Source organism: Lutra lutra, chromosome 4 (genome assembly GCF_902655055.1).
Source record: "Lutra lutra chromosome 4, mLutLut1.2, whole genome shotgun sequence".
NCBI lineage: Eukaryota > Metazoa > Chordata > Mammalia > Carnivora > Mustelidae > Lutra > Lutra lutra.
Window position 1 is genome coordinate 169,820,623 of NC_062281.1, and position 27,419 is coordinate 169,848,041.

At 47.5% G+C, this 27,419-nt stretch overlaps 1 protein-coding gene across 1 annotated transcript; it reads left to right on the plus strand.

The window, feature by feature from the left end:
- Positions 1 to 26,463, plus strand: OSCP1 (organic solute carrier partner 1). Its single transcript, XM_047728245.1, has 10 exons — positions 1 to 215; positions 9,008 to 9,162; positions 13,384 to 13,551; positions 14,085 to 14,165; positions 21,647 to 21,750; positions 22,203 to 22,331; positions 23,264 to 23,333; positions 24,736 to 24,875; positions 25,846 to 25,909; positions 26,131 to 26,463. Exons 1-10 carry the CDS (start codon positions 104 to 106, stop codon positions 26,245 to 26,247), a joined length of 1,140 nt encoding a protein of 379 aa, XP_047584201.1. The 5' UTR covers positions 1 to 103; the 3' UTR covers positions 26,248 to 26,463.
- Positions 26,464 to 27,419: the final 956 nt, after the last annotated feature.

Below are 27,419 nucleotides of genomic sequence, written 5' to 3' on the forward strand. Positions count from 1 at the left end.
GCGTTGCCCTGGCAACCAGGCGACCGGACCCAAAGGCCGGGCATCCAGGCCGCCAGCTACCTAGCCCCGTGGCCCTTCGCCTCTTCCGCCCGCATCTGGCACCATGTCGCTGCGGACTCTACCGCTGCTCTTCTTGAACTTGGGCGGGGAGATGCTTTACATCCTGGACCAGCGGCTGCGGGCCCAGAATATCCCGGCAGACAAGGCCCGCAAAGGTGAGAGGCGCCCGGCCCGCACAGCCAGCCCCACGCCCCGCCGCCCGTTCCCCTCGCCGCCGCCGCCGCCGCCGCGCGCACAGCCGGACTTCCACAGCCAGGCCCCCCTACAGACTGACCAACACCCCTGCACGCCGCGCTCCTGTAGCCACAGAGCATCCGCTCAGGGCCCCTCAGGAGTCAAATTCCCCAAAAGATATTTTCAGAGCAGAAGGATTTAACACCCGCGCTAGAGTCTATTATTAAGGGACCTGACACCCACACACACACACCCCATTTCCTCATCCCCTCAAACTGGAGAGGTGATTTCCCTGTCTCTCTTGACAACCAGTCCCTCCCAAATATAGGAGACCAAGCGCCCATCACCTGGGAAACACCCTGCTAGTCCAAGCATCCTCTCCCCCACCACCCCGCACCCCAAAAGGTGCTGATTCTCCTTTCTTCTGTATCCTGTCCTCCTTGAGCTGAGGCCAGTCTTGCTAATTTGAGAAGCTATTTCTAGAAAGGTGGGATTCTGAAATAATGGATGTAAAAAAAACATAAGAAAGTTGCGTTATTCCCTTCACAATGATTGGAAGAGAAGGCAGTTCTGGAAATAATTATATGAGACTTTCTAAAATGCAAAATCTGTCATCCATATACACCACATCTAATCTCCAGAGAAGTGCCACCCAGAACTCTCTGCCACCATTTTCTTCTTTTCCTTCCTTCTCAACCAACAACTGCTTTCACCAAGTTTCCTGGGATTAAGTGCAGAAGAAATATATAATTCAAGGTAGAGAAAGATAAGTTGGTGTAAAGGTAACTGACATGACCCTAGATTAAAAATTTATTCTCTCCAGCAATCCGTATGCTCAACTGATGTTAAACGTACAGATTCAGATGTTAAGCATACATATTCAGACACTCACTACTGTGTCTGTGTGATTGAGTCCAAGTCCATGCACAAAGAGATAAAAAGAACTCCCTATCGCATACCCTCTCCATTCATTCTGCACACTGCTGCCCATGAGCTTTCTCAAATGCAAATCCGTCCATACGCCCTGCTACTTAAAACCCTTTGTCAGCTTTCACTGATGTTTGGATGGAGACCAAGTCTCTGGCAGGACATTTCTGGGTCCCTGCTGACCTGATCTGTCTCCACCTCTGCAGTCCCACCTTCCACCACTGCCTGCCTCCTACTTTGTATCTTAATACCAAACTGCTTGGAGGCCTACATTTAAAACATGTTCATTCACGTTTCTGTGCTAATAATCCCCATTCTACCCCAAAGATCCCATGTCTATGCTAATGGTTCCTCTTCCATACTGCATTATTCGGCTCGAGAATCAGTTCCTTCAGGAAACCTCCCCACACCAGGCAAGGGTCTGAGAATACTCCCATCGCACCCCATGCATGCCTCTCCCTATCTTATCACTCACTGGCCAAGTTATACTGAAATGGTCTGTGGGTGTCTCCCCCGCTCGTGATTATCTTCTTCATCTTTGTACTCCAGCACCTAGCATAGCTCCTAGACCAGAATAAATTGGTATTCAGTCAATGTTTGTTGAACTGATGATCTAAATTGGCTGTTTTATATGATGTTGCCATTTCTTCCTCGAGAGGGTTCTGTTTTCCTTGGCACATATGTTCTGTGATTGCATTCAGGCTAATGGCACCAGTGAGCTGACAGGTCGTCCTTGCACTGGCGGTCTACATCTTGAAAAATGGTATAAATTATCAATTAAGAGCATACTCTCTGCAGCCGTACAATTGGGTTCCAATTCCAGCTTTGCCCTTTAACTAGATGTATGACCTTGGAGAGTTACCTCTATAAGCCTGTTTCTTTTTCCATAAAACAGGCATCACACATGCTCACAGCAAAGTTGTCAGAATTGAATGAGATCATGTATTCAACATGTTTAACACAATGAGTAGCAGGTGTTGGCTTTCAAGAGGCGGTCTGGGCAAGACCGTGTGAATATGAAGGGACTGGTTTCCTTTGTCTTCAGGAGCTATAGTTCTTCTGAGTTTGCTAAATACAGCTTTAAGGAGTTTCAGCTGTTTTTAGTAATTCACATTCACACACCCCTTCCTTACTTCCACAGTTTAGGTGACTTCTCTGAAGACCTTAATCCCCACAACTGTACCATCATGTAGGTAATACTATGCCCATTTTACAGATGGGGAAAATAAAGTTAATTTGCCTGGGGTTACATAGTAAGAGGAAGAATAAAGAATTTGAACCCAGGTCATCAGGCTCCAGAACTCATACTCTTAGCCTGTATGACCTTAACTGCTACGCTATAGTTCCATACGTGGGGGGACTGTATCAGAATCCTTGGGGATGGGGGGATGGGAGATCAGGAAGAAAGGGGGAGCTCTGAAAAAATTGTCCAATGGACCCACTGATTTTATGAAAGAAAGGACAGAAAGTAACTGGCTCATGGGGACTTATAGACGACAGCCGGAAAACAAGGTGGAGGGTGCAGGATTCAGAAAGCTGAGAATCACCCCCTCTATCCCACCAGTGAGAGCTGGTGTAGCCACAGGAGCCGCCGAGACAGTTGCTGGTACACAGAGCCCCATAAAACACCAGCCACAGTCAATGAGTCCCCGCTGATGCTGTGAATGGAAATCATGTTTCTTCTAGGTGTTTTCATTCTCTTACACAACTAATTGGTCTCCTGGAGGCCCTGCGGCTCCCACAAGGCCAATGCAGATGCTACAGTTTTTCACCAAGGCGGAGCCTCTAGTTTAGCATTCAACAGAAAGGAAGTGCTCTCGCCGTGGGGCAACTTCGGAGTGTTGCATTTGAATGTTGTCCCCGTTTTAAGCAATAGCAAGAATAATAAAAGCCGCCTTGGCCTCACGCCAGTCCTCTCACAAATCCTCATCAATAAGACCCTATTACATTTTGTTTACATCCCTCATTTTACAGAGGGGTTGCTGAGACACACAGCCAGTAAATGATTTTTCCAATGTGAGCAGATCGCAGTGAAGGACTGAGCAACCAAATGGTGGCGAAGTTCTATTTTTCTTTTTCTAGCTTCAATTCAGCAAGCAGGTCTGGATAGCGTTGGGCCTTCCTCCCACTCAAAATACAACTAAAGTGAATTTGGTATAAGCAAGTCATCTGGAAAAATAACAGAAAGAGCGGGACATGCTTTATCAAATTCCCTTGGATCCTCAGGAGGACCGGGGCAGGGAGCGCGCGGCACTCCAGCGACCTCTGCTGGAGCTGAGCGTCATTGCCCGCAAGAGCGCGGGAACCCTGGGCATGCTTTCGCCAGCCGGCTCCACTTTGTCAACAACGGGGAGCCAAGTTCCCTTAGAGTTCGTGAGCCCCTTGAGGCACCACCGCCCCGGTCCTCCTGCGTCAGATGCTTCACTGACTGTGCCACCCAGGCGCCTTTGTAAAACCTTGTTTTGAATGATGTGTATTCTCATAGCATTAGAGACTTCTCGCCTTTCAAGATAAACCCCAGGGGAGCTAGTGCTGGGTTTCCTCTCCCACGGGGCCTTTTTGGAACTTGTTAACTTACCCATCAACCTTTTCAAAGTTTCAACTGGAAGGCAGAGAGTATTTACATTAGACATTAATGCAAACAGGCAAAATGAAGTTTCATTGACCAGATCATTGGAATTGGTATTTTTAAAGCCTCCTTGAAAAGAATGTTCTTGCTTCATGAACGGTGTTTTCTTTTTATATGCTTCATGTAGATGAATGGACAGAGGTGGACAGAAAACGAGGTATGCTATCTCTGGGCTGCATGCGTTCAGTCTGCATCCACAGGCTCACTGGGTCCTTCATCCCTGGGCTGACTGGGCGACCACTCTAAATATGTCTAAGGAAAAACACAGGCGTGAGTTTCTCTTTAGCCAAGAGACTGGTTGTACGTTGGAATCTCTCACTTAAATAAATACAGCATAGCATGTAGGATGAAAACCAAGCACAACTTGTCCAAAGGACCATATGGCACAGGAGGTATTTGTCTCATCGGTTCCAAGTTCTGCAGGCCATCAGCCACACTTCTGGGTCGGCTGTCCTACTTGGTAGTCCTTAAAACAATTCTGTGATAGTATCGCACAGCTAAAGAATTATGCTTCGACGCCAGTGCTCCTCCCTTAACTGTTCTCCTCCGCACACTGGTCTCTCTAGAGCGACAGAGGAAAATGGAAGCAGGCGGCTTCACGGCTGCCGGACGCGCATGCGCTCTGGCCTTGTGTCAAATCTTCAGTTTCCCCTTTGGCCACGACTAGCGGCAAACCAGAAAAACTTGCCGGTTCCTCAGAATAAAACCTCAGCCTTTCTCCGCCTTAAATGTTGCAGGGACCTTCCATCACTTGACACCTGGGTGCAGCTGATGCATGTCATCAGCCATCGTCCTATTGAGTCTCAGTGCTCTCAGCATACCAAGTATGCTGAGGAGATGGCGCATGTAGTATCTAAGAGAATGAGCATTAAAACCAAACACCCCATCCCAGTTTCACTTCCGCCACCAGCTGAGTGACCTTGGACTTTAACCTCTCGAAGACTCAATGTTCCTCCTTCATAGAGTAAGGAGAATAATTCAGAGTTGTCTTGGGGCTTAAAAGAGAGAATGCATGGAAAGTTCTAAGCCCTGTGCCTGGAACATAGTAAGGATTCAAAAATGGTAACCATCCAGAAGTAGTAGCTTCTCCCTTTTACCCTCGGTTCCAAATTGCATGTTCCTAATAAACAAATGTATAGCACAGGTGGTTGGTTAAAACTCGGTAGCTTTCATCAAGAGAATTATTTCAACAGGCCAGGGTCAAAGAAAAACCTAACTGAAGTGCTTGATATATTTTTGTCTTACCATTTCCTATGAGTAATTTTTGACCCACCTCTTGACGCAGGGTGGAATTTCAAGCAAGAGGTGTGGATTAGGAAGGCTGTTAGTGTACATGATTGAATCATTGGAATTTATTTTAACTTAGGCATTGCAAAATAATGAGCAGAAACTGACTTCCTAATCAGAACCTGGGACAAGCAACCTGATCTGTTAAGAACTCAGTTGCTAACACTTTTGATGCACCTGTGAAAAATTACTTCCTTCCCTGCCCTTAGTCTCCGCCCCCGCCCAACCTGGCTCCTAATGCATTCCTGACTCATGAAATTATGCAAAGCTCATGCAAGTGCCAAAAACTAACACCAAGACTGACTGACAGGTCTGCTTAAACCCATTTCTCGGGTTTAACTTAAATACAACGTGGGCTGCTTCTCTAGGGCAGGGGTAGTGGCCAGTTCCACTTTGGGTGCTGGTGTTTATCTCATGTCTGGTACGGATTTAGGCCCACCTCAACCAAGTGCTAGAGAAAGCAGAGTGTGAGGTATAAACTTGTCGATTTGTGCCCCCATATTCTTTCCAAAGACTTAAATTCTGGAGGTGGGAGTTCTGGGTACCAGGGCCCTATCATCAAACTGCCATGTCCTCTGCCGGGTCATTTGTATCCACTGCTCAGCCCTCAGGGACAGCGTGTGCTATACTCTGAACAACAAGAAGACTTTCTGGTTGTTAGTGTGCAAGGAGCCATAATGATGTATAGCCTATTCTCTGCCCAGGGGGAAAGACTTCCTTTTGCTTTTTACTTTGCCAGAGTGACTAACAATCCCCCTGCAATTTTCTTTCTTTTAGAACTGATATAGTTGGGTCTTAGCTATTTTCACAGATGTTGCTAGGGACTCAAAGACCCTAGAGAAATGGCTCAGCACCCAGGCAAATGGCAGTAACTGAAAGCATCGACAGAATCAGCTGATGTGATCCTGCAGCTGGAATTCTTCCTCTTGGGCACACCTGTTTGCCCTACATAAATCCATGGAAAGTTCTTCAAATTCTTTCTCTCAAGGCCTCACGTGTGGCTTTTCATTTGTACCTATTTGCTTGTAAATTCTGCTCTTGATACAGGCTATGGTAAGAGAAAGGTAGAAAACCCAGTTTCTTGCAGGTCCCTGCTTGCTTAGTTCTAAGCCAAAAGACCATTCATGAAGAAACCCAGAAAAGTTCCTAAGTCTCCAAGCTGTCCACACTGGGGAAATGTTAGTGCACATTAAGGGCAAGCTGCGACGGGTTCACATTGTCAGATGTGAGAGATACCCTGTGTTGGTAATGGATTTGGTTCTTCCTCACAAAGAGGGTAGAGCCTCAAAGTCCAAGGTCAAGTGTGAGTTCAACACATCTGAAAGGAGTCAGTCATTTAGTTCTTTTTTTCTCAAAATATGGGAGATCCCTTCCCTCCTCTCTCTCTAGCCCTTCCATGTAAGAGTTAAATGCAACCAGCCCTCAGCTCCCCCTTCCCCCAAAATTGCTCTTTGAGATCTCTTTTTTAAAGCTGGATTATTTATTTATTTGTTTGTTTATTTATTTATTTATTTTTATTTGTAAGTAGGCTCCATACCCAGCAAGGAGCCCAACATGGAAATTGAACTCACTACCCTGAGATCAAAACCTGAGCTGAGATCAAGAGTCAGATGTTTAACCAACTGAGCCACCCAGGCACCCCACGATTTTTTTAAAGTAAGCTCTACTCCCAAAATGGGGCTCAAACACAACCCCATGATCAAGAGTCGCATGCTCTATGAACTGGCCTAGCCAGGCCCCCCATGCTGGCGTGGCCCCCAGGGTACTTCTATCAATTACTTAAAGCTGGAAAGGGTGCCTGAAACCATGACCTGAATGAGCTACCTTGCCCCCTGTCTCTAAAATACATGGTCACAACCAATCACCTGGTGCAACATTTGGCAAGAGAAAGGGGCATTTGTATTCTTCAGTGATAATCAATCATGTTTAATAATTGATTTTGTAAAATTATTGTAAGTCATCGGTTTTCTTTCAAGTTTTAATTACTATGAACGTATATTCATAGTATTCAGCATCCATATACTGTCACCCTGAGGCCAGGATATATCTGGCTTAATTAAGAATAATCTGGGGCGCCTGGGTGGTTCAGTGCGTTAAAGCCTCTGCCTTGGGCTCAGGTCATGATCCCAGGTCCTGGGATCGAGCCCCACATCGGGCTCTCTGCTCTGCAGGGAGCCTACTTCCTCCTCTCTCTCTGCCTGCCTCTCTGCCTACTTGTGATCTCTGTCTGTCAAATAAATAAATTAAAAAAAAAAAAAAAAAAAGAATAATCTGTGTTCCAGGGCGCCTGGGTGGCTCAGTGGGTTAAAGCCTCTGCCTTCAGCTCAGGTCATGATCTCAGGGTCCTGGAATTGAGCCCTGCATCAGGCTCTCTGCTTAGCAGGGAACCTGATTCCCCTCCTCTCTCTGCCTGTCTCTCTGCCTACTTGTGATCTCCCTCTGTCAAATAAATAAAATCTTAAAAAAAAAAAAAAAAAGAAGAAGAAGAATCTGTGTTCAGGGGCACCTGGGTGGCTCAGTCGTTAAGCGTCTGCCTTCGGCTCAGGTCATGATCCCAGAGTCTTGGGATCCACCTCCTCATCAGGCTCCCAGCTCAGCTGGGAAGCCTGCTTCTCCCTTTCCCACTCCCTCTGCTTGCGTTCCCTCTCTTGCTGTGTCTCTCTCTGTCAAATAAATAAAATCTTTTAAAAAAAAAATGATCTGTATTCATACATACCTGTTCCTATTTCTTATACCAGAGGGTTTTCCTGGCCTTCAGCTAATATTATTTAAGTAGCACAAAATATTGAAATGAATGAGTGAATGAAAAACTAGAATTATAGACACTTTGGTTTGCACATCCCTTTGGATTTTATTCTCACCAGATGGAAATTTTCCGTTTTAACAACAATATAAGACACATCACCACAGTGTAATATCAATATTATAGACTAAAGTAGAAATTAAGGCGTTCTAAAATGGTGCTAATCTGAAGTATATGTCTTGTAGAAGCATTAAAAATGTTTTCATCTCTAACCAGTGGGTAGACTCGTCTATTTTCATAAAATGCTTGTTCTTTAAAAAAAAGTCAATTACCATTATTGGTCCCATTTTAGTGAAATTTAATTTTAAGTAAAAACGTTATAAATTAGTGGGGCTCCTGGGTGGCTCAGTCATTAGACATCTGCCTTGGGCTCAGGTCATGATCCCAGGGTCCTGGGATCAAGCCCCGAATCAGGCTTCCTGCTCAGCCGGAAGCCTGCTTCTCCTCTCCCACTCCCCCTGCTTGTGTTCCTTCTCTCACTGTCTCTGTCAAATAAATAAATAAAATCTTTTTTTAAAAAAAGTTATAGATTAGCTAAACAAACTGAAAAAAGAGCTCTGCTGTTTCTCATTTTAAGGAAGAGATCTAATCTAAAATGTTCATAGGAATCCTTTTTTTTTTTTAAGATTTTATTTATTTATTTGACAGAGAGAGAGAGAGAGAGATCACAAGTAGGCAGAGAGAGGAGGAAGCAGGTTCCCCGCCTAGCAGAGAGCCCGATGCGGGCCTCGATCCCAGGACCCTGAGATCATGACCCGAGCCAAAGGCAGAGGCTTTTAACCCACTGAGCCACCCAGGCGCCCTTTAGGAATCCTTTTTAAAGAAACATCTCCCTTATCAAGTGAGAAAACATACGTATAACAGTGGTTTGTAACCACTGAAGCACAACACATTCGTACATTGTCACATTTCTGTTTGCTCGGAGACAGTCTCATAAAGCATTCTGGACCCTGCTTTCTACTGGGACGCCTGTGTGGTTTCTCCCGAGGGAGCAGATCTCACCAGCACATCAGCATCCCCACTCTGCATAGACCCAGCTCCTGCATTCCATTCATACACAGACAGCATTTCCTGAATAAATCTGCCTCTGGTACCTTGCTCAGCTATTTCCTCTCTTGTCTCTACAGTTCTGAATGACATCATCTCAACCATGTTCAATCGAAAGTTTATGGAAGAGTTATTCAAACCCCAAGAGCTCTACTCCAAGAAGGCCCTGAGGACTGTCTACGACCGCCTGGCTCATGCCTCCATTATGAGACTGAACCAGGCCAGCATGGATAAGGTGAGCAGACCACTGCCTCTGTCCTGTTGTTGCATTTCTTGTATCTTTGGTGCATGAGCACAGATTGGGTCTAATGAGAGGAGATAAGCTATGGTGCCTTGCCAAGAAAAGATATGTGTAAATATCAGTTGTTGGTATTGAGTTCCGGAGTTAGAAAGGACCTCAAGTCATCCATCCCACCCCCTCTGATGATCGTGTCATTCTGCCCGCCCAAAGAGGGAGCTGGCATTCAGACCCATATTTAAGAACACACTCCTCAACCCAATGCAAGTGCCTATCCCTAAAAACTTTAATTCTGCTTCATTCTTAATAAATGACAGCTCTGTGATGAGGAAACAAGGCATTTGTAAAGCCAAATCAAAACTGCTTAGTCTTTACTTAGCACATGAACATATTGGGGCGCCTAGGTGGCTCATTGGATGGGTGCCCAAGCCTTTGGCTTGGGTCATGATCCTGGGGTCCTGGGATCTAGCCCCTTGTCAGGCTTCCTGCTCAGTAGGGAGTCTGCTTCTCCCTCCCACGAGGGGCTCGTGCTCTCTCGCAGTCACTCTCTCTCAAATGAATGGATAAAATCTTTAAAAAAAAAAAAAAAAGGAACATGAACATATGTTTCTTTTTTTCTTTTTTTAAGATTTCTTTCATTTATTTGACAGAGAGTGAGCACTAGCAGGGGGAGTGGCAGGCAGAGGGAGAGGGAGAAACAGGCTTCCCGCTGAGCAAGGAGCCCAATGCAGGGCTCAGTCCCAGGACCCCGGGATTATGACCCAAGCCAAAGGCAGATGCTCAACCGACTGAGCCACCCAGGCGCCCCTGAACATATTTGTTTCTTTGGGAAACAAATTATTGGGGCACTCTGATTTTTTTAAAATAATAATTCCAAATAAATAATGGCAGAGAATAGACAAATCTTCTATTCAAAAATATTCAAAAATTCGGAATATAGATACCCCCCCTCCCTGTATGGGGACTATACTCAGTGACTTCCTTCCAAAGGGGCAGTATGGAAAGGGCAGAGAATAGCTGACTTACAGTGGGAAAATGACAAACACAACAAGGTCAATGGTGATAAGTGATGTTGGTCTTGTGTACCCTGATGCAGTGTGATGAGGATAGCACTCTACCTCCGTGGTCTTCCTCCCAAAAACCTACACTCCATTCTGATTGTGAGAAAAACATCAGACAGATGGGGCGCCTAGGTGGCTCAGTCCATTAAGCAGCTGCCTTCAGCTCCGGTCATGATCCCAGGGTCCTGGGATTGAGCCCTGCACGGGGTGTCCTGCTCAGCGGCGAGCCTACTTCTCCCTCTCCCTCTGCTGCTACCCCTGCTTGTGAGCTCTCTCTCTCTCTCTCTATGTCAAATAAATAAAATCAAACAGATAACATTTGGAGGTCATGTTATAAGTACCTGGCCAATACTTAAAACTCTCAAGGCCACCAAAAACAAAAACAGAGAAATTGTCACAGCCAAGCGAGGCTTAAGGAGACCTGATGACTAAATGTAACGGGGGTCCTGGAACAGAAATAGGACATTAGGGGAAAACTAATGAAATCTGAATCAAATATGAACTTCAGTTACTTTTAATAATAGCAATAATAACAACAATTTTTTAAAAGATTTTATTTATTCATTTGACAGAGAGATCACAAGTAGGCAGAGGAGGCAGGCAGAGGAGGTGGGGAAGAAGGCTTCCCGCTGAGCAGAGAGCCCGATGACGGACTCGATCCCAGGACCCTGAGACCATGACCTGAGCCGAAGGCAGAGGCTTAACCCACTGAGCCACCCAGACGCCCAATAATAACAATTTTTAAAGAATTCATTTTTTAGCTCCTCCATTATGTGAATTTGTGTAAACCCTGAGGACTGAGTGAGTTTTAAGCTTTATACAAAACCTGTGCTTTCTTCCTGCCAGGCTAACCTCAGAGAGCCGTCTCCCTTTAACTGTGCCCTTACCTCCTCTCACTTACTTCTGGAAAGTTACTTTATTTCCTTGAGCCTCCATTTTCTCATCTATAAAATGGGGATAATAATGGCTTTTTCATCAGTTTCAGGAGGGGTAAGTGAGAAAACATAACACACGTAGGCCTGGCACATAATAGATGTTCAGTCAATGTTAATCATCCCTGCACTGCTCGCTCTTCTCCTTCTGCCTTTAAGAAGGTTTAGGTTTCCATGGAGAAAGGACACAGAATTTGGAATCAAAAACCTGGATTCAAGTCTTAGCCTTACCAGTTGCTAGCTGTAGACTCAATTTACTGAATAACTCTGAATTTTCATTTCTTTATCTTCTACCTGGTTTTATCCTTTATTCCTCTCATGGTGTCCTATCCACCACAGGGGCTTAACGTGTGATAATGACAACAGAGAGTCCCACGTCTATATCTTCAGTATTCTACATTCCCACCACACACGCCCCAGGGTATTCCCGGCTATTCGGCTTTCTAAATTAAATGTTTAGCTGCATGTTGGAGAAATGGGATCATGTAGAAAATTCTAGCAAGTGCTAGGATCTGAAAGTCCTGAGTTCAAAGCTCACCCTGCCACTTATTACCAGCTATGTGAAATTAAGCAAGTCTCTTCATTTTTAAACTGGGGCTAACATCTTCATCATAGAGTCCCATGTGAGTGAATGGGACGAAACAAGGTGATGTATGTGGGTGTGCCCAGCACTACACTCCATGGGTGTAATTAGTCTCTCTCCTGCATTGGTCATGCTCAGAGCTTCTCTCCCAGACTGGTTCCTTCCGCCCCCAACCCCCAGACTGCCCTGCCACTGTCAGCGTCAGCCTTCTCCCAGGCACCAGGTAGAAAACACTGTGATTGTTTCGGACAGCCGTCCTCTTCGGCCCCAAACCTACTTAGCCAGTTCCTTCGAAGAGTCACACCCACTTCTTTTCATGGCTTGTTCCATGCCCGCCATCTTTATTCTAGGCCTTATGTCGGGATTATTCCAGCAAAGTTTTTTTCATTCTTATAGTCCCTAGATGTTATTGCGCACCTATCAGGAGCCAGCTACTAGCTAATCTCCCCACTTCCAGTCTCCCTTCCATCCCTTCTCATCACTGCCAGACTCCCTAATCTAGCTTAATTACCACTTCCATCGTGACAGCTCGGAAAACTTCAGTAGCTCCCCTAATCCCCACCATGTCTAGTCTAAATTATTTTGCCTGTCTCTCTAGAACCTTTAGTATTCTAACCTTGCCATACTTATCCAACTGTGTTTCCTACTGACCCCAACACGAACTGCCCTCTCTAATCGGGCTGTTCTCCTCATTCTCCCAGGAAAATGGCACACTCGTTGCTGCCTCTAGACCCCCCTGCGCACTGTTCCCCTCGCCTGGAATGCCTCTCCCCTCCCTCAGTTAGTGTGAGCCTATGACTCAGCCTTCTGCTTCCACAAAACCTATCTTGACCACGTTGGTCCTCACCAGTGTCTCGCCTCTGATCATCGGTGGATGGTCAGACCACACGTGGGGCTTGTTGATATCTCATTAGGTGTTGTTCATCACTTACAGTTGTTCTTACATGGTTGTCAGAGTTCACACTTGCCACTTGCACACCTACTCTCTCCTTGACTCCTCTCGGCTATTTAACAACAACAGGAAATTAGGGAGTATTTTTTAAGATTGTATTTACTTACATATTTATTTAGTTGAGAGAGAGAAAGAGAGCGAGCTCGAAGTAGGGGAGGGAGAAGAAGAGAGAAAAGTCTCCAGCGTGGAGCCCAATGTGGGTGTCTATTCCACAACCGTGAGATCATGACCTGAAGTGAAATCTAGAGTTGGCTGCTTAACCGACTGAGACACCCAGGTGCCCGGGGGAGTATTTTTTTACAGATGAGAAAAGTCAGGCTCAGAGAGGCAAAGGGACGAGGCCAAGGCCATCCACAGCACATCAGCTGTGGCAGCAGAGGCCTGGTTTTTGAACTTGCTCTCTCTGAGGCCAGGACGCAGTCCAGGGCCCCGCGGCTGCCAGTGCTGTTCCTATCGTGTTCCATCAGTGGCACGCATAAGCTGACCAGAAATCCTGGTTTTCCTGAGAATGCCCTGGTTTATACCTGTCGTCCTGGCTTCATTATTCACCATCTCCTTTCCGCTCTCCATCTGAGTGATCACCGACATGGTCGCCTGAGCTCCAGGAGATGCCCAGAACGGATTTTCCGTAAATGCTGCCTGAAAGCATGTGTGACGGCGCTGATGTCTATTTCTGTGTATTTTGTTCAGCTCTATGACCTGATGACTATGGCTTTCAAATACCAAGTACTGCTGTGTCCCCGCCCCAAGGATGTGTTGCTGGTCACTTTCAATCATTTAGATGCCATCAAGGGTTTCATCCAAGACTCCCCAGCCATCCTGCAGCAGGTGGAGGAGACATTCCAACAGCTGACTGACGTAAGCGGGTCGCCGGTTCCTCACCGCTCAGCCCCGTTCTTGTTCTCGTTCCCTTGTTAAAAAACAGCCAGATTCTATGACAGACAGAACAGGATGAGGGGTGGCAAAGCCTGCCACTCTCCCGAAAAATTCCAAAATTCTGCACGTATCCATTTGGGTCACGTAATAGGCATTCCCATCTGAGGCCCTCTCGCTGTCTCCTTCCACGTCGGGAAAGCAACGACACAGAGCATGGCCGTGTCCTCCTGACTTTTCTAAAAGGCAGTTGACCGTGGACGTTCTGCTAAATGTTGGGGAAGGGTCCCTCCAGATCTTTGGGGAAGAGGAAAGGTGAATTGTCCCCTGCTCAGGCGGGGCCTGATGGGGTCTGGCTCTCGGGCTCTCAGGCTCTTGGGCCTCCCTGCTCACCCCAGCAGCCGAGCCCCCTGCCAGCTTCTCTTGCCCCCGCGCCCAAGTGCCCGCCTAGCACCGCGTGTCTGCACTTCTCACCTCACTTCTGGAAGTGAAGTGTCTCTCTGCTTTGCCTCTGGCAGAGATACGGAGGACTCTCAGACGGGGAGTTCCAGCTGATTCGGCAGACGCTCCTCATCTTCTTCCAGGACCTGCACATCCGGGTGAGTGACTGGGCGACCCCGGGAGCCCCCTGCCACCGCCACCCGAGGGAGACAGGGTGCCAAGTGATCAGGCGGAAGAGGGCTGAGGTTGCCCATTAGTGATTCCTCTGTGTTTGGCTCCATAGTGACAAACTTCCTGATAAGAAAGCTCAGCAGTTTTTCAGTCCACCAAGGAAGGCAATGATACTGCCCTTCCTTCCCAGTTCCTTGATGTGTTCCTTGAAAATATGATTTATTCTCTTCTCCAGAGGAAATGTGTTTTCAAGGCTACCAGTCTGATATTAATAATAAAGCCTTTTCTCAAACCACTCGCATCCTTAACCTCTCCAGTATCTGACGCTGTCAGGAGGCTGCTGTCCCACCCCATGAAACCCACCTTACCAGGACTCTCCTGACACCAGACCGTCCTGGCCTTGCCCTACCCCCCCCCCCCGGCTCTATGCCCCTCACCCCTTCTTCCCCCCTTTCCTTCACCTTCACCTAAGACTTTGGAGTGTCACCTACACCTTCCCCTTGCTCCAGCTCTGCCACCTAGACCCACGTCTCCACCTACTACAGCGTAAGGTCTGTAGCAAAACTCGTCTCCAAAATTCCAGTCCTGCCCCACTTCCAATGTCCCAGTTTCTGTTGAGGGCCCCACCACTTCTTCACTCAGTCAGCTCTAAAGCAGAGCATCACCTTCGATTCCCCTTCTCTGACCCTCATCTAAAGGCCTCCCGAGGCTGCCTTTTCAGGTTATACATCCTCCTTTCCCTTCCTGCCTGGCTCATGGCCCCTTCTGCTTGTTGGCTATTGCTCCCAACTGACGCTGCCTCCTGACCCTGTCAGGCCTACTCAGGACAGCTCTACACCTTTTAAAAACACATTGTGGAGCTTTTGAATGTGGTGCCTATCTCTCTTGGATAGGACTTTGATCCTCTCCATAACTTAACACACTGCTGAGGGAAGGATGGGTGATAAGGCAAAAGGAGCCGAGGCTCTGGAGTGAGGCATCCTTGCCTCTAAATCCCAGCTCCAACACAGCTCCGTGACCTTGGGCAGATCACCTCTCTTGAGTGTTACCTTCTTCATCTGATGATGCCTTACTGCGAGCACACAGCTGAAGCGGTGTGTGTAATACGTGTGTATTTGCTCATATGTGTACAGTACAGAGTGCTTCCTTCCAGAAACTGGTCCCAGTGGTTACCTCCTGGTTGTGGAGAACTGCATGGAGGGTGGGAATAGCACAGAGACTTATGTTCCACTGTATACCCTTTGAACCTTTGGAATCTTGTACTTGTGTAGGTGTAATGTATTCACACAATAAAATTCAAAAAAAAGAAGCAATAGGATGTCCTTAGTGCCTGATCATTATTTCCCTTCCATGGACCAGGGAAGACAAATAGATTCCAACTCGGAGGCCAATTTTATGTTTAACCCTCATGAATAATTTTATTTGCTATGGCTCGAGGAATAATAACACCAATATAAATTAAGATCTCTAATAGTCATCGATTAAAATAAAAAATATGAAAGTACAAATAACATTATGTTTTGTATTACTTTAAAATATTGAAAGCTTTGCATCAGATTCTTATCTAAACAGGGCCTATTTGGACATTGTTTTATGGATTATGGTGATGTGAGCAGCCGTATTGATTTCGCAGTTTTGACAAGAAAAAAATTTGTTATAATAAAAAGACACTCCTAATAATAAGCTTATAACGAAATCAGTAAAGTATATTAAACTACAAAATACATTAAGCTTTATTTGCTAAATAGGCAAGCAATGAAACATCAGAATGTTCATGAAAAAAAACAGGAATCACGTCTCCTGACAATATTCAGCCACTGCTCCGTGACACTCAGCTGGTCTTCCGAGTCTGGTCCTGAATGGTATTTCTGTTCAGCCACAATTTGTGATTGCCGGTGAGGATTTTCTGTTTTCAAAACAGCCTTGATAGTCTTTAGATTTGTTTGTAAAACTTACTGACTAAATCAAGAAAACACAGGTCTGATCTAATACTCCCTTGCTCACTGTTTAACCAAAGCAAATACAAAACGCCTCATCCTGATATCCAGAGCTTTCTGTGGTATGGAGAAACAACGAGAAGTAGTCTGAGTGTGCTCGAGGGCCTGACCTGCACTCAGGGCTGGCCAGTTCCACTTCCTGTGGAACCGCAGTCCACTTCCACGCGGACTCCTGAGCCGTTCTTTACAACCATCCCAATCCCCGACCCCCTTGGCCCTCCAGAGTTCTTCCAGCGTTGCCTCCAAAAGGGCAGCCTCCTCAGCTCAGCCACCCTCTCCTGTCCTCTCATTCCCACTCATGCTTCCTTCCCTCGGGTGCTCCCCGTGGTTTCAGTCATTAGAAAACAGCATTCTGTCTTCGCCTCTTTATAGAATGTTCCCTATCCCTCCCCTCCGTGATCCACTCCCCTTGGAAATAGCTCATCCCTGTAAAACTCGTCGGTCTAACGCATGTTTATGGAGCGCACTGTTTTCAGTGTTAGAGATACGAAAGTGAACAGGACCGAGGCCCTGCCTAACGGGGTTCTGTGCTAGTAGGAAGAGGCAAGGAGGATAAGGAAGTCAGGTTCTTGTTCTGATAACCTTAGGAAGATGGCAAGATAAGGGAAAGTTATAAAGGGCAACAGGGTGGGATGTCATATGAGACCAGTGCTATCCAATAGCACATCTGTCATGATGGAGGTTCTAGATCTGTGCTGTCCAGTATGATAGCCACCAGCCACATGTGGCTATCGAGCACTTGAGATATGGCTAGTGTGACTGAGAAAATGAATTTTTAATTTAGCTTAATTTTTTTTAAGATTTTATTTATTTATTTGTCAGAGACAGGGCCCACACAAGCAGAGGGAGAAGCAGACTCCCCACTGAGCAGGGAGCCCACTTCAGGACTCAATTCCAGGACCCTGGGATCATGACCTGAGCCGAAGGCAGACGCTCAACCATCTGAGCCACCCAGGCGTCCCTCATTTAGCTTAATTTTAATAGTCACACTTGACTAGTAGCTCCTGTAGGTGACCGTGCATCCTTAGATGAGAGAGTCAAAGTCAAGCCAAGGGCAGCCTTTCTGAGGACAGACATTTTAGTTGAGAATGTAACTAACAAAAATCTCAGGGAAGCACATCTAAATGGAAGGGACAGCACATTCAAAGGCCCTGAGATGGAAAAAGCACGATGTGTTCCTTAGAGAGGAAGCCAGCATGAGTGAAGCCCGTCTAGGCAAGGAGGGGTGTGCCGTCACAGGTGTAGTGTGCAGAGGGGCACTAACTAATCAGACCAAACGTCAGCCATAACCAGACTGGCTTGGCTTTATGCCCTAGGGAGGCGTCTGTTCTAAGAGTAAAGAAAACAAAAAAAAAAAAAAGAAAACATTTCAGGCACCCTAAGTCAGTGGTAACGTCTGATCTGTGTTCTGGAAGATGAACTGCACAGGACAGGGGCAGAGGTGGGACAGCAGTGAGGACACTTATAGAAATCACAAAAATGAGAATTCTTGGCGTAGGTGCTGCCAGTGGAGACAGCGAGAGGTCGTCACCTCTGGGGTATCCCTTCCAGGCAAGAGCAGTGAGACTTTATGAGAAATTGAACATGGGGAGGAAGGAAAAGAAGAATGAAGGATGACTGCCATGTTTCTGGCTTGAGCAGCTGCTGCTGCCTCATGCCACCGAGAGAGGGAAGGACTGAGGAAAGTATATTTGAGTAGACAAATTAATTAATTCTATCTAAGTTTGATTTGCCAATTAGGCATCCAAATAGCAATGTCAAGTGAGCAACTGAATATGCAGATCAAGAGCCCAGAGGAGGGATTATCAGCCTACAGCATAGAGGTGGCCTTTGAAGTCTTCTGGCCCCTTGTGGAGGCTGCTCCTTCTCCCTCATCCACGGGTAGGGTGTGAGAAGCAGGGTCGCATTCTGCCACCTCTCCCCTCCACCCCCACCCCCACTTTCCCATCATGGTTCTCCTGCCCTCAGCAGTGCGGCCCTCCTCTAGTGAGGCCAGACCAGCAACCACAACACCGTGCAAAGCCCTGCACTCTTCACGCACTGCTGAAGTTGCCAAGCTGCTCACCCGCATTCCCGGAGCATTCACATCCCTGGCTCAATGTCCTCCTGGCCACCAGAGCCCTGCTGCCACCCTGGGGAACGCGAACACTCAGGGACACGCCTCAGCCCCACTCAGGCCCCACCTGCGTTTCCTCTTTCGGTAGGAAACGTGCTTCCTACCCTCAAGAACTCATTAGAGAGGGGGAAAAGGCACAAGCACCTTACAGACATTTTATTTATTTATTTGACAGAGAGAGAGACCACAAGTAGGCAGAGCAGCAGGCATGGAGAGAGGGGAAAGCAGTCTCCCCACTGAGCAGGCAGCCCAATACAGGGCTCGATCCCAGGACCCTGGGATCATGACCTGAGCTGAAGGCCGCCGTTTAACTGACTGAGCCTCCCAGGCGCCCCCAGACGTTTGATTTTAAAACAGAAGAATATGAAGAGAGAGATCACAAAGGAGAGGGTGGTCAGTTCTACTAAAGAGAATCAAAAGTCAGGGCGCCTGGCTGGCTCAGTCAGTGGGGTGTGCAACTCTTGATCTCTGGGTTGTGAGTTCAAGCCCCATGTTCGGTACAGAGATTACTTAAATAAATTAAAAAAAAAAAAGAAAGAAAGAAAATGAAAAGTCTTCATAGAGGATCTGCTATCTTTTTTAAAAAATGGATTTTCACAGGCCCATGGGAAGTACGGGGAGGGGTTAAATGGACACCCTTGGTGGAGGACACCATCTCAATACAGGCGGGAGGCTCCGGTCTTGCGTATTTGGTGGTTCGGCGGGTGGGGGTGCGGCGGGGGAGCAGAAGGCTGCAGGCGTTTGGGTGTGGCTGGAACATAAGAGTCAAGGAAGAACGTGGCTACAGAGAAGAACAAGGGCCAACGGGGCATTATCTGGCAGGCAGTAGGAGGCCACGAAGCAGGAGAGGGACAAGGTCAGATAGAAGTTTAGAAGAGTGTCTTCAGCAGCCGATTGGAGAAGGATCCCAGCCAGGTGAGGGGGAGGCAGGAAGCCCAGCTAGGTAGGAGGCACTTGCAGCAGCCAAGCCAAAGGTGACAAAGGTCTGCCCTAGGGACAGGGTGGAGGAGAGGGACCAGATACAAGGTGTGATCACTGGGGAAGCAGGGCTTGATGACCAAATAGACATGGGAAGGCAGGGGGCAGGGGAGTGCAGATTGCTGGCGTGGTGCCCAGGCGGTATCATCCACGAGGATTGGGAACACCAGAGGAGGATCGGGTTTGGGAAAACAATTGATGACCCTGTTCTGAGCAGGGTGAGTTTGAGGTGCATCCCATGGAAGCTGTCGGTGGGCACATGTAATAGGCAATGGGATAGAGGCATCCAGTGCCCAGAGAAGAAAGCTAAGTGGCAGCTCAAGATCTGGGAGCCGTCAGCACAGAGGTGAACACTGGGAATAGATGGGATCAGCTGGGGGCAAAAGGGTAGAGTGAGAGGAGAAGGACAGGGGACAGTTACACTTACAGCTGAGGGCCAGCAGAGGGGCTGGGCAAGCGGACAGACCCAACAGTCCCATCCAGCCAAGGGCAGGTTGTTGGGTCGAACGCAGCCACACACTGGACAGAAGCGTGTTCATTTCAGACCTGCTGTGACATAGTCAACATTGCTGCAATCAGGCTCACAGAAAGTCCAGCACATACTTATACATTCCCACTCCTCCAAAATTTCTTTCTCCATGCTCGTATTCACATCCCTTGGTCACAGAATCTCAAAGTTTAAAAATTCCTTAACAGTCATCCAGCCAAACCCTCCAATCAAACCAGTTTACACATTCCCCCCCAAAAAAACATGCCCTGTGCCCTCCCATCTCTGCTTCTAAAATGTCTTCACACCCACCTTCCTCTAGGCCCACCTCCAAACCCACAGTCGACCTACCCACCCCCATGCCTGTGGTCATTCTCCTTAGTGGGGTACTTAAGTAAGCACATGCTACCCAGCATCTCCTGCTTTATACTCTCCCTTTTCCCCATTTTATGCTCGGGTCCTGTGTCCAATTAGACTGTAATACTGAGCGTATTAACTACCATGCATGGAGCACCTACTGTGCATCAGACTCTCTGATAACTGCCTTTGCATTATCTGATTTAGCTGGTAGCACTTGCCCATTGAATAGAACTGAATAATATTTGAATTATAATAATTGAATAATAGAATTATAATTATTGAAAAATAATAGAATTATTACCCCTAGTTTAGCAAAGAGAAAACCAATGCACAGAGAGGTTGTGTAACCTACCCAAAACCCAGAGCCAGCCACTTCACATTACTTGTTCGCATGCAACAGATGCTTGCTTTTGAGGATATTATGAATACAATCTTGTAGCATTTTAGAGTTTGAAGGGGTCTTCAAATTTATCTCCTTTTACAGATGAGGAAGCTAAGATCCAATGAACTGATTAACTGCTACAGCCTTTGTGGGATTTAATCTGACCCTGACGTCAACACAAAGTGTGCAAACCAGGGCGCGCCCAGCTGGCTCAGTCGGTAGAGCATGAGACTCTTGATCTCCGGGTTTTGAGCTTGAAGACCCATGTTGGGTAAAGATATAGCGATTACTTAAAAAAAAGGGGGGGGGCACACAAACCAGGAAGTAGACATTCGTATAATGTGGTGTTTTCAGTCACACAGAAAACCTTCAGGCACTAATGCCAACCAGACCCACGTGCTCCAGCCCCTTCCCACCAGTCCAGCACATGGCCAAAAGATTGGGTTCCAGAGTCAGAACACCAGGGTTGAATCCTTGGCTCTGCCCCTTATGAGCTGGGGAATCCTCGAGGAAGTGTGTCAACCTCTGTCTGAGCTGCCAATTCCACATCCATAAAATGGAGGCTCTGATGGCTCCTGCCTCGGAGCTGTATGGGAAGTTCAGGAGGGAACCGAGGAATGGGTGTGGACTTCGTTTTGAATCGTAGCCCTCTTACTGTTCTCTTTGGGCAAGTCCCCTCACTCGGGGAGCTTCAGCTTCCTCATCTCTAAAATGGGGTAATACAGGACACCTGGAAGCCTTGCTACACACTTCAAAAGATCTGTTTGTACAACACTGTAACTCTTCAGGGCTGATTATGCTGAGTCTTTCCCTCTCGTTGTTGTTGTTTGTTTTTTGTTTTTAAGATTTTATTCATTCACCTGACAGAGAGATCACAAGTAGGCAGAGAGGCAGACAGAGAGAGGGGGAAGCAGCCTCCCTGCCGAGCAGAGAGCCCTATGCAGGGCTCGATCCCAGGACCCTGAGACCATGACCTGAGCCAAAGGCAGAGGCTCAACCCACTGAGCCACCCAGGCACCCCACTTTCCCTCTCATTGTTATAAACTCCCTAGGTAACATCCCCAAGCCGTTATATACTTCCCTTCCTCAGAGTGCTTGTGTCTAGGAAAACATACCAAGAAAAATGACAAGTGTATTTGTTTCCCCAGGTATCCATATTTCTAAAGGACAAAGTGCAGAATTCTAATGGTCGCTTTGTGTTGCCGGTGTCCGGACCTGTTCCCTGGGGAACTGAAGTTCCTGGACTCATCAGGTGAATTCTCAATTGTAATTGTCAGACCAATGTTTGGGGTGCCAGGAAACCAACATGTGGGCCGCCAAGAGAGTGCCACCCTGCTCGGTCCCCCGCTTCCTTCAGTAAAGCGTGGCAGTTAGAAGGTCAGGTTCTCATGCCCCGCGGTGCCGCCCAGCGGACACTTGAGGCCAACCACCCAGTTCTTCAGGATTCACTTCCTCATCTGTTAAATGGTTGCTGTGAGTGTGGATAAGATAGTAATACTCTGAAGTGCTCACACAGCACCCAGCACATAACGTGCACTTGGTAAATATTATTTTTACTGTATTACCACTGTTATTGCTTCAGCCAACATCTTTATCTTGAAGGAGTGCATGAATTCCTTTTTGTCCCATAGTACCAAGAATAAAGAAGCCTCCAGGACTCCCCAAGCTTGGAGAACATTCCATCATGTAATATTTGTATTGTAGAATATTCACCGACAAGGGCAAAGAAGTGAAGAGGGTAGAATTCAAGCATGGTGGGCACTATGTCACCGCACCAAAAGAAGGTTCTTTTGAACTTTATGGAGACCGCGTCCTGAAACTGGGAACTAATATGTAAGCAAATTCTTCCTCCCTGAATGAGTTCAAGTCCAAGGGAGGTCACTTCACTTAAAAAAGCAACTTGACTTCCGCTATGAAAATCCCTACTGACAAGTGAAATCGTTTCCCCTCAGATACAATGCATGCAGAGCGCTGACATTTTCAAAGGGCGCCTAACATTTCCAAACATAAGGCAGCTCATGAAGCTGAAGAGATAAAAGATAATAAATGGCCATGGAAGAGAACTAGCCCAAACCCGTGTCCCAGGGGAGGTCAGAAAGGCGAGACCGTCACATAGTGTTCCCGTGCTCTGCGGTAGTATACATCCCTTTCCCAGAAGAGCCATTTCCACACAGCTTCGCGGGTACTTTTCTTTGGGAAAGCATGAAACTGAGTGGCTGACACCCACTTCATTATATTCTGTACTCCCAGCACATTTCTGGATACTTTTTTTTTTTTTAAGATTTTATCCATTCATTTGACAGAGACACACAGGGAGAGAGGGAACATAAGCAAGGGTAGTAGGAGAGGGAGAAGCAGGCTTCCTGCTGAGCAGGGAGCCCGATGCAGGGCTCAATCCCAGGACCCTGGGATCATGACCTGAGCCGAAGGCAGGCACCTAACAACCGAGACACCCAGGCGCCCCTCTGGATGCCTTTTAACGTCTCAAAATGAAAGTTACAGGGGCGCCTGGGTGGCTCAGTTGGTTAGGCAACTGCCTTCAGCTCAGGTCATGATTCTGGAATCCTGGGATCGAGTCCCACATCGGGCTCCCTGCTCAGCAGGGAGTCTGCTTCTCCCACTGACCTCTCTCCTCTCATGCTCTCTCTCTCTCAAATAATTAAAATCTTAAAAAAAAATGAAAGTTACACACTACATTTATGAGTTAGAAGGAAGTAGGTGTGAAAGGGCTGGACGATGTTTTCACAGTTTTCTGTTGATACCAGGTATAGTATGAACCGGCCCGTGGAAACCCACATGTCTGGAGCATCCAAAAACTTAGCTTCCCGGACACAGGTGAGCTGCTGCCTTCCTTCTTCAATTTCAGAGCTTATTTCTCAACATAAAAATCTGGACGGGGAGAAGAGTGGAAACGCTAGACTTCAAAGCTAGCCAGCGTTTCCCTCACTCTCATTGTTTACAATCTTCTCAGTTTGGCCTTACAAGTACAAAGGTTTTTAATTGTAGTTTCTCATGAAGACTTCCAGTGATCTGACTAATTAGGTGATTTTAGGCTCGGCTCAGCCACCATAATTAAGCAGGAAACACACACCAGGCCGGGTGAAATAGCATTTGTACCCAGGCCCCTGGGTCTGCAGATGCTAAGTCCGTGCTCCCGTGTCTCCTGATCATCGCAGCAAGCCTCCATAATGCAGGGCTACTCTATATAATGCCGTGGCAGCGAAGTTCAAGTGGGATTTTGGATTCTCTGAATTCCATCTTTATAAAATCTCGCAGAAGTAGCTACTAGCTAGCTCTAGGACAGGTCAGGAAATACCCAGCTCTTTGGCAAACATTTATTGAACAACTTCTATGGGCTGGGAACCCAGGGACGCAAAGGTGACTTCGAAGGAGAAATGGGCAGGCAGACCAAGGTGTTAGTATAAGCAAGGGCACCAAGGGACAAAAGAGCAGAGCGGTATTTGGGGGAAGCGGGGAAGCAGCATCTCTCCCGCTTGGCTAGATCATAATGCAACTGAGGGAGGTGGCCAGAGACTCGCCTAAACCAGGACCCTGGTCTAGGGCCCGATTTGAAAGAGGCTTAAGCGATTTGGACTTTGCCATTTAGGCAAGATGCAGAGGGGTTTATCCCCAGTGAGGAAGAAGGGAGAGGAGAACTCTACTTTGGATAACTGGCGGCAGAATGACCAAAAAAAAAGGACAGCGGAGGAGGCAGAGCAGGGGGCAGCTGGGTTAGAGGAGCGGGCTTGGAAGGAGGGGTGAGGGTTGAGCAAGGCCAGACAGCAGGAGGAGGGAATGGGTCTGGGGTGTGTTCACCACAGTGACCACCTGAGGGCAGTGTGGTAGCTCCTATGAAAGGAGTGCCCTTGGCCCTGGGGCATTGGCTGAGGCTCCTGGTAAATGCCCCGGGAACTAGACTGATAGAAGAGGAAGCAATGTTCTTCTCCTTCAAGGAGGAAGGTTGTCTGAGGAGAACGGGCATGCCTGGGGCCCTCCACTCATCTTGAAAGTGTGAGAATCTCTGGTTTGCTGCCTTGCTAAAAGTCCTTCTGCTTCTGATGTGGATTGTTTGTTTGGGTTAAGCCTGTTTTCTACGATTTATTTGGACACAGTTCTTCCCAGGACAATTGAAAGTTACTGTTTTGCCTGGTTCTGTAATACTGCGGTGGGTATCTGGGGTCTCAGCAGGAAATGTGATTACCTTCATGTGGCTAAAATCATGAAATTGTTTCAGCAGGAAATCATTGCTCCAAACCCTCTTGCTAAAGAAGAGCTGAATTTCTTGGCCAGGATGATGGGAGGGATGGAGATTAAGAAACCCAGTGGCCCTGAGCCAGGATTCCGGTTGAATCTCTTCACCACGGATGAAGAGGAGGAGTATGTTTTAAACCTGTTTCTTCCAAGGCATTTCTAAAAATCCTAAGTGTGATAAGAACCAAAAAAATGGCCATTATAAACCAGTATTATTTATAAACATAGATGTAAAGGTCACAGAGGAAAACCCAGCAAATTCAATCACCTAAAGAAGAACCCACCAGTATTAAATAGTCTGAACCTTCTAGATTCTTTCAAGAAATAGTTCTAAGATTTTACTTAGCAAAACATAGCTGAACAAGAAATATTGGAAGTCAAGATAATCATAGTAAGAAAAATCTGTTAAGAAACCAGAGGAGAGTCAGAGCATGATATCTTTGGGATAAGGTAGTCTCCCCCAAAACCAATAAGGATAGTAACCCACCCAGATTTACACAGAGATTTACCGTTTATAGAACACTTTTGCACCATTATCTCACGTGATCCTCCTCACAACCCAATACAGAACTGGGCGATTCTAGTTCCGTACCCATTGAACTAACTTTTGTGCACTTCTGTGTGACAGGTACTATGGTTAAGTGCCAGGGACACGAAGATGGGAGTGTAAGACCTAGAGCCTGTCCTCAGAAGCTCGCAGGGTAGGAAGAGAATGTACCAGACATGAGTTAGTTCAGTGTCGTGTCATAAATGTGCTAATGGAGGACACAGTGATTGACTTTGCATGGGCAGATAGAGGGAGCTGGCATCCGGGCTTGGTCTTGGAGTTTGCCAAGCAGAGGAAGGGGGAAAAACATTCTCAGCCCAGTTCAGTACATGCAAAGGCACAGAGACAGATAAGGACCTGACTTTCTGGAGCATAGGCTGCACTGCTTGGGAAAGGGCAGAAAGCTGAAGGGAAGCGGCAGAAGGTGAGGCAAAAAACAAACAAACAACAAAAAAAAAAAACAGGCTGCCAAAAGATCAGATGCCGGTGTGCCACGCTGGCAAAGAGAAAACTCTAACCTTTGACCCACTTCTCTACCGCCTCCTGCAGACAAGCTGCGCTCACCAGGCCAGAAGAGTTATCCTACGAGGTTATCAACATACAAGCTACTCAGGTGGGTGCCAGCGATTACAAAAGCCAGGGGTCAGTCCCATCCTCATCTCGGACTAACCTTGAATATCCCAGGCCCTCCCTCCGTCCCTCAGCAGCATGTACCCAGAGTCCCTATCCTGACACGCATCACAATGGCGGGGCAAATTTCAACACCATAAGCTCAGAGAAGCAGCCATGCTGACACACCCCCTTCTCGGCCTTGCCCTCTCACTTCTCCAATAGGACCGGCAAAGGAACGAGGAGCTGGCTCGCATCATGGGGGAGTTTGAGGTCACGGAGCAGCCGAAGCAGAGTGCCAGCAAGGGGGACGATCTGCTGGCCATGATGGATGGGTTCTAGCTGCGCTGGCCTGGCACCCCCACCCCGCCCCCTGTGGCACCCTGCGGAGGCCCCAGGGAGCAGAATGATGCTGCTCGTTTTCGACCAAGTGAGCAGTTACCTCCCATCCCTGTCTGTGTTGTAACGAACTACACAAGCCTCCCTCAAGGAGTACCGTGTCTGCAAGGCACACACATACACATGTTTTCAACAAAATAGATTCTGCCTTTTAAACTGGACGTTTTCCATTTTCTTCTGCCTTATGGCAACTGTCCAAAGCATCCTGGGCCATAGGTTCAAGCACCAGAGTCACTGAGGGGGCACGCCTATTGCTGCTTTCCATCGTAGCTTTGCAGTGGACACCCGCAGCCCACAGATGCCCATCTGCGAGCCATCACGAAACTTCAGAGCTTCCCGGGATGCACTCGGCCTTGGGAGTTGGCAATAGGTGGGAAAGGCAGTTGAGGCCCAGTTTAGCCAGTTCTCCTCTGCCCGGCACCCTGGAAATTGTAACCTCAGAGGCCCAGTAAGCCAGGCCACGACAGGGAACACGCAGCTAGGCCCCATGTGGAGCAGGTGGGTGTCTGTTGTTCTCTTGCTACCTTTGTGTGGTGTGGGCTTATCCCATGTGGCAGTGCATCCCAAGGAAACGGTTTGCTTGATGTGTACCCTTTCCCCCACAGAGTCTTACTCTGCCACTCAAGTGTTCTTGTCTTCTAAAGAACCGGCCTCCCCCCAGCATGATGCACCATGACATCCATCTCCACTTCGCCCTCAGTGGCCGGGCAGAGCCTTAAATGAATAGGATACGTGGGAGGCACGCATGCTGTGCCACTTTCCCTTCCCAAGACCAGATGATTTACTTCTCCTGGCAGGAGGCCAAGTCTAATTAAGATCCATGTAAAATCTCTCAGGCCAGGGCTGCCCTAATTGCTTCAGGAAGAAGCATTAGCCCTCCACCACATGTTCATCCTGGACTGAGTAACTGGCAGGCTCAGGGCCGGCCAACATCTAGAGGTCAAGGTCCATTGAGTCCCAGGGAGGGAATATCCAGAATGGCAGAAGGCAAGAGAGAAACGGAGCTGAGCTGGTCATTGCCTGAGATGGAGCCAACCACCAGGACCACTCAGGCTCCTGACACTGTGGCAAGAGTGGAGGCAGACATAGTTCTGGAACGTGAGGGCCAGGGAAGC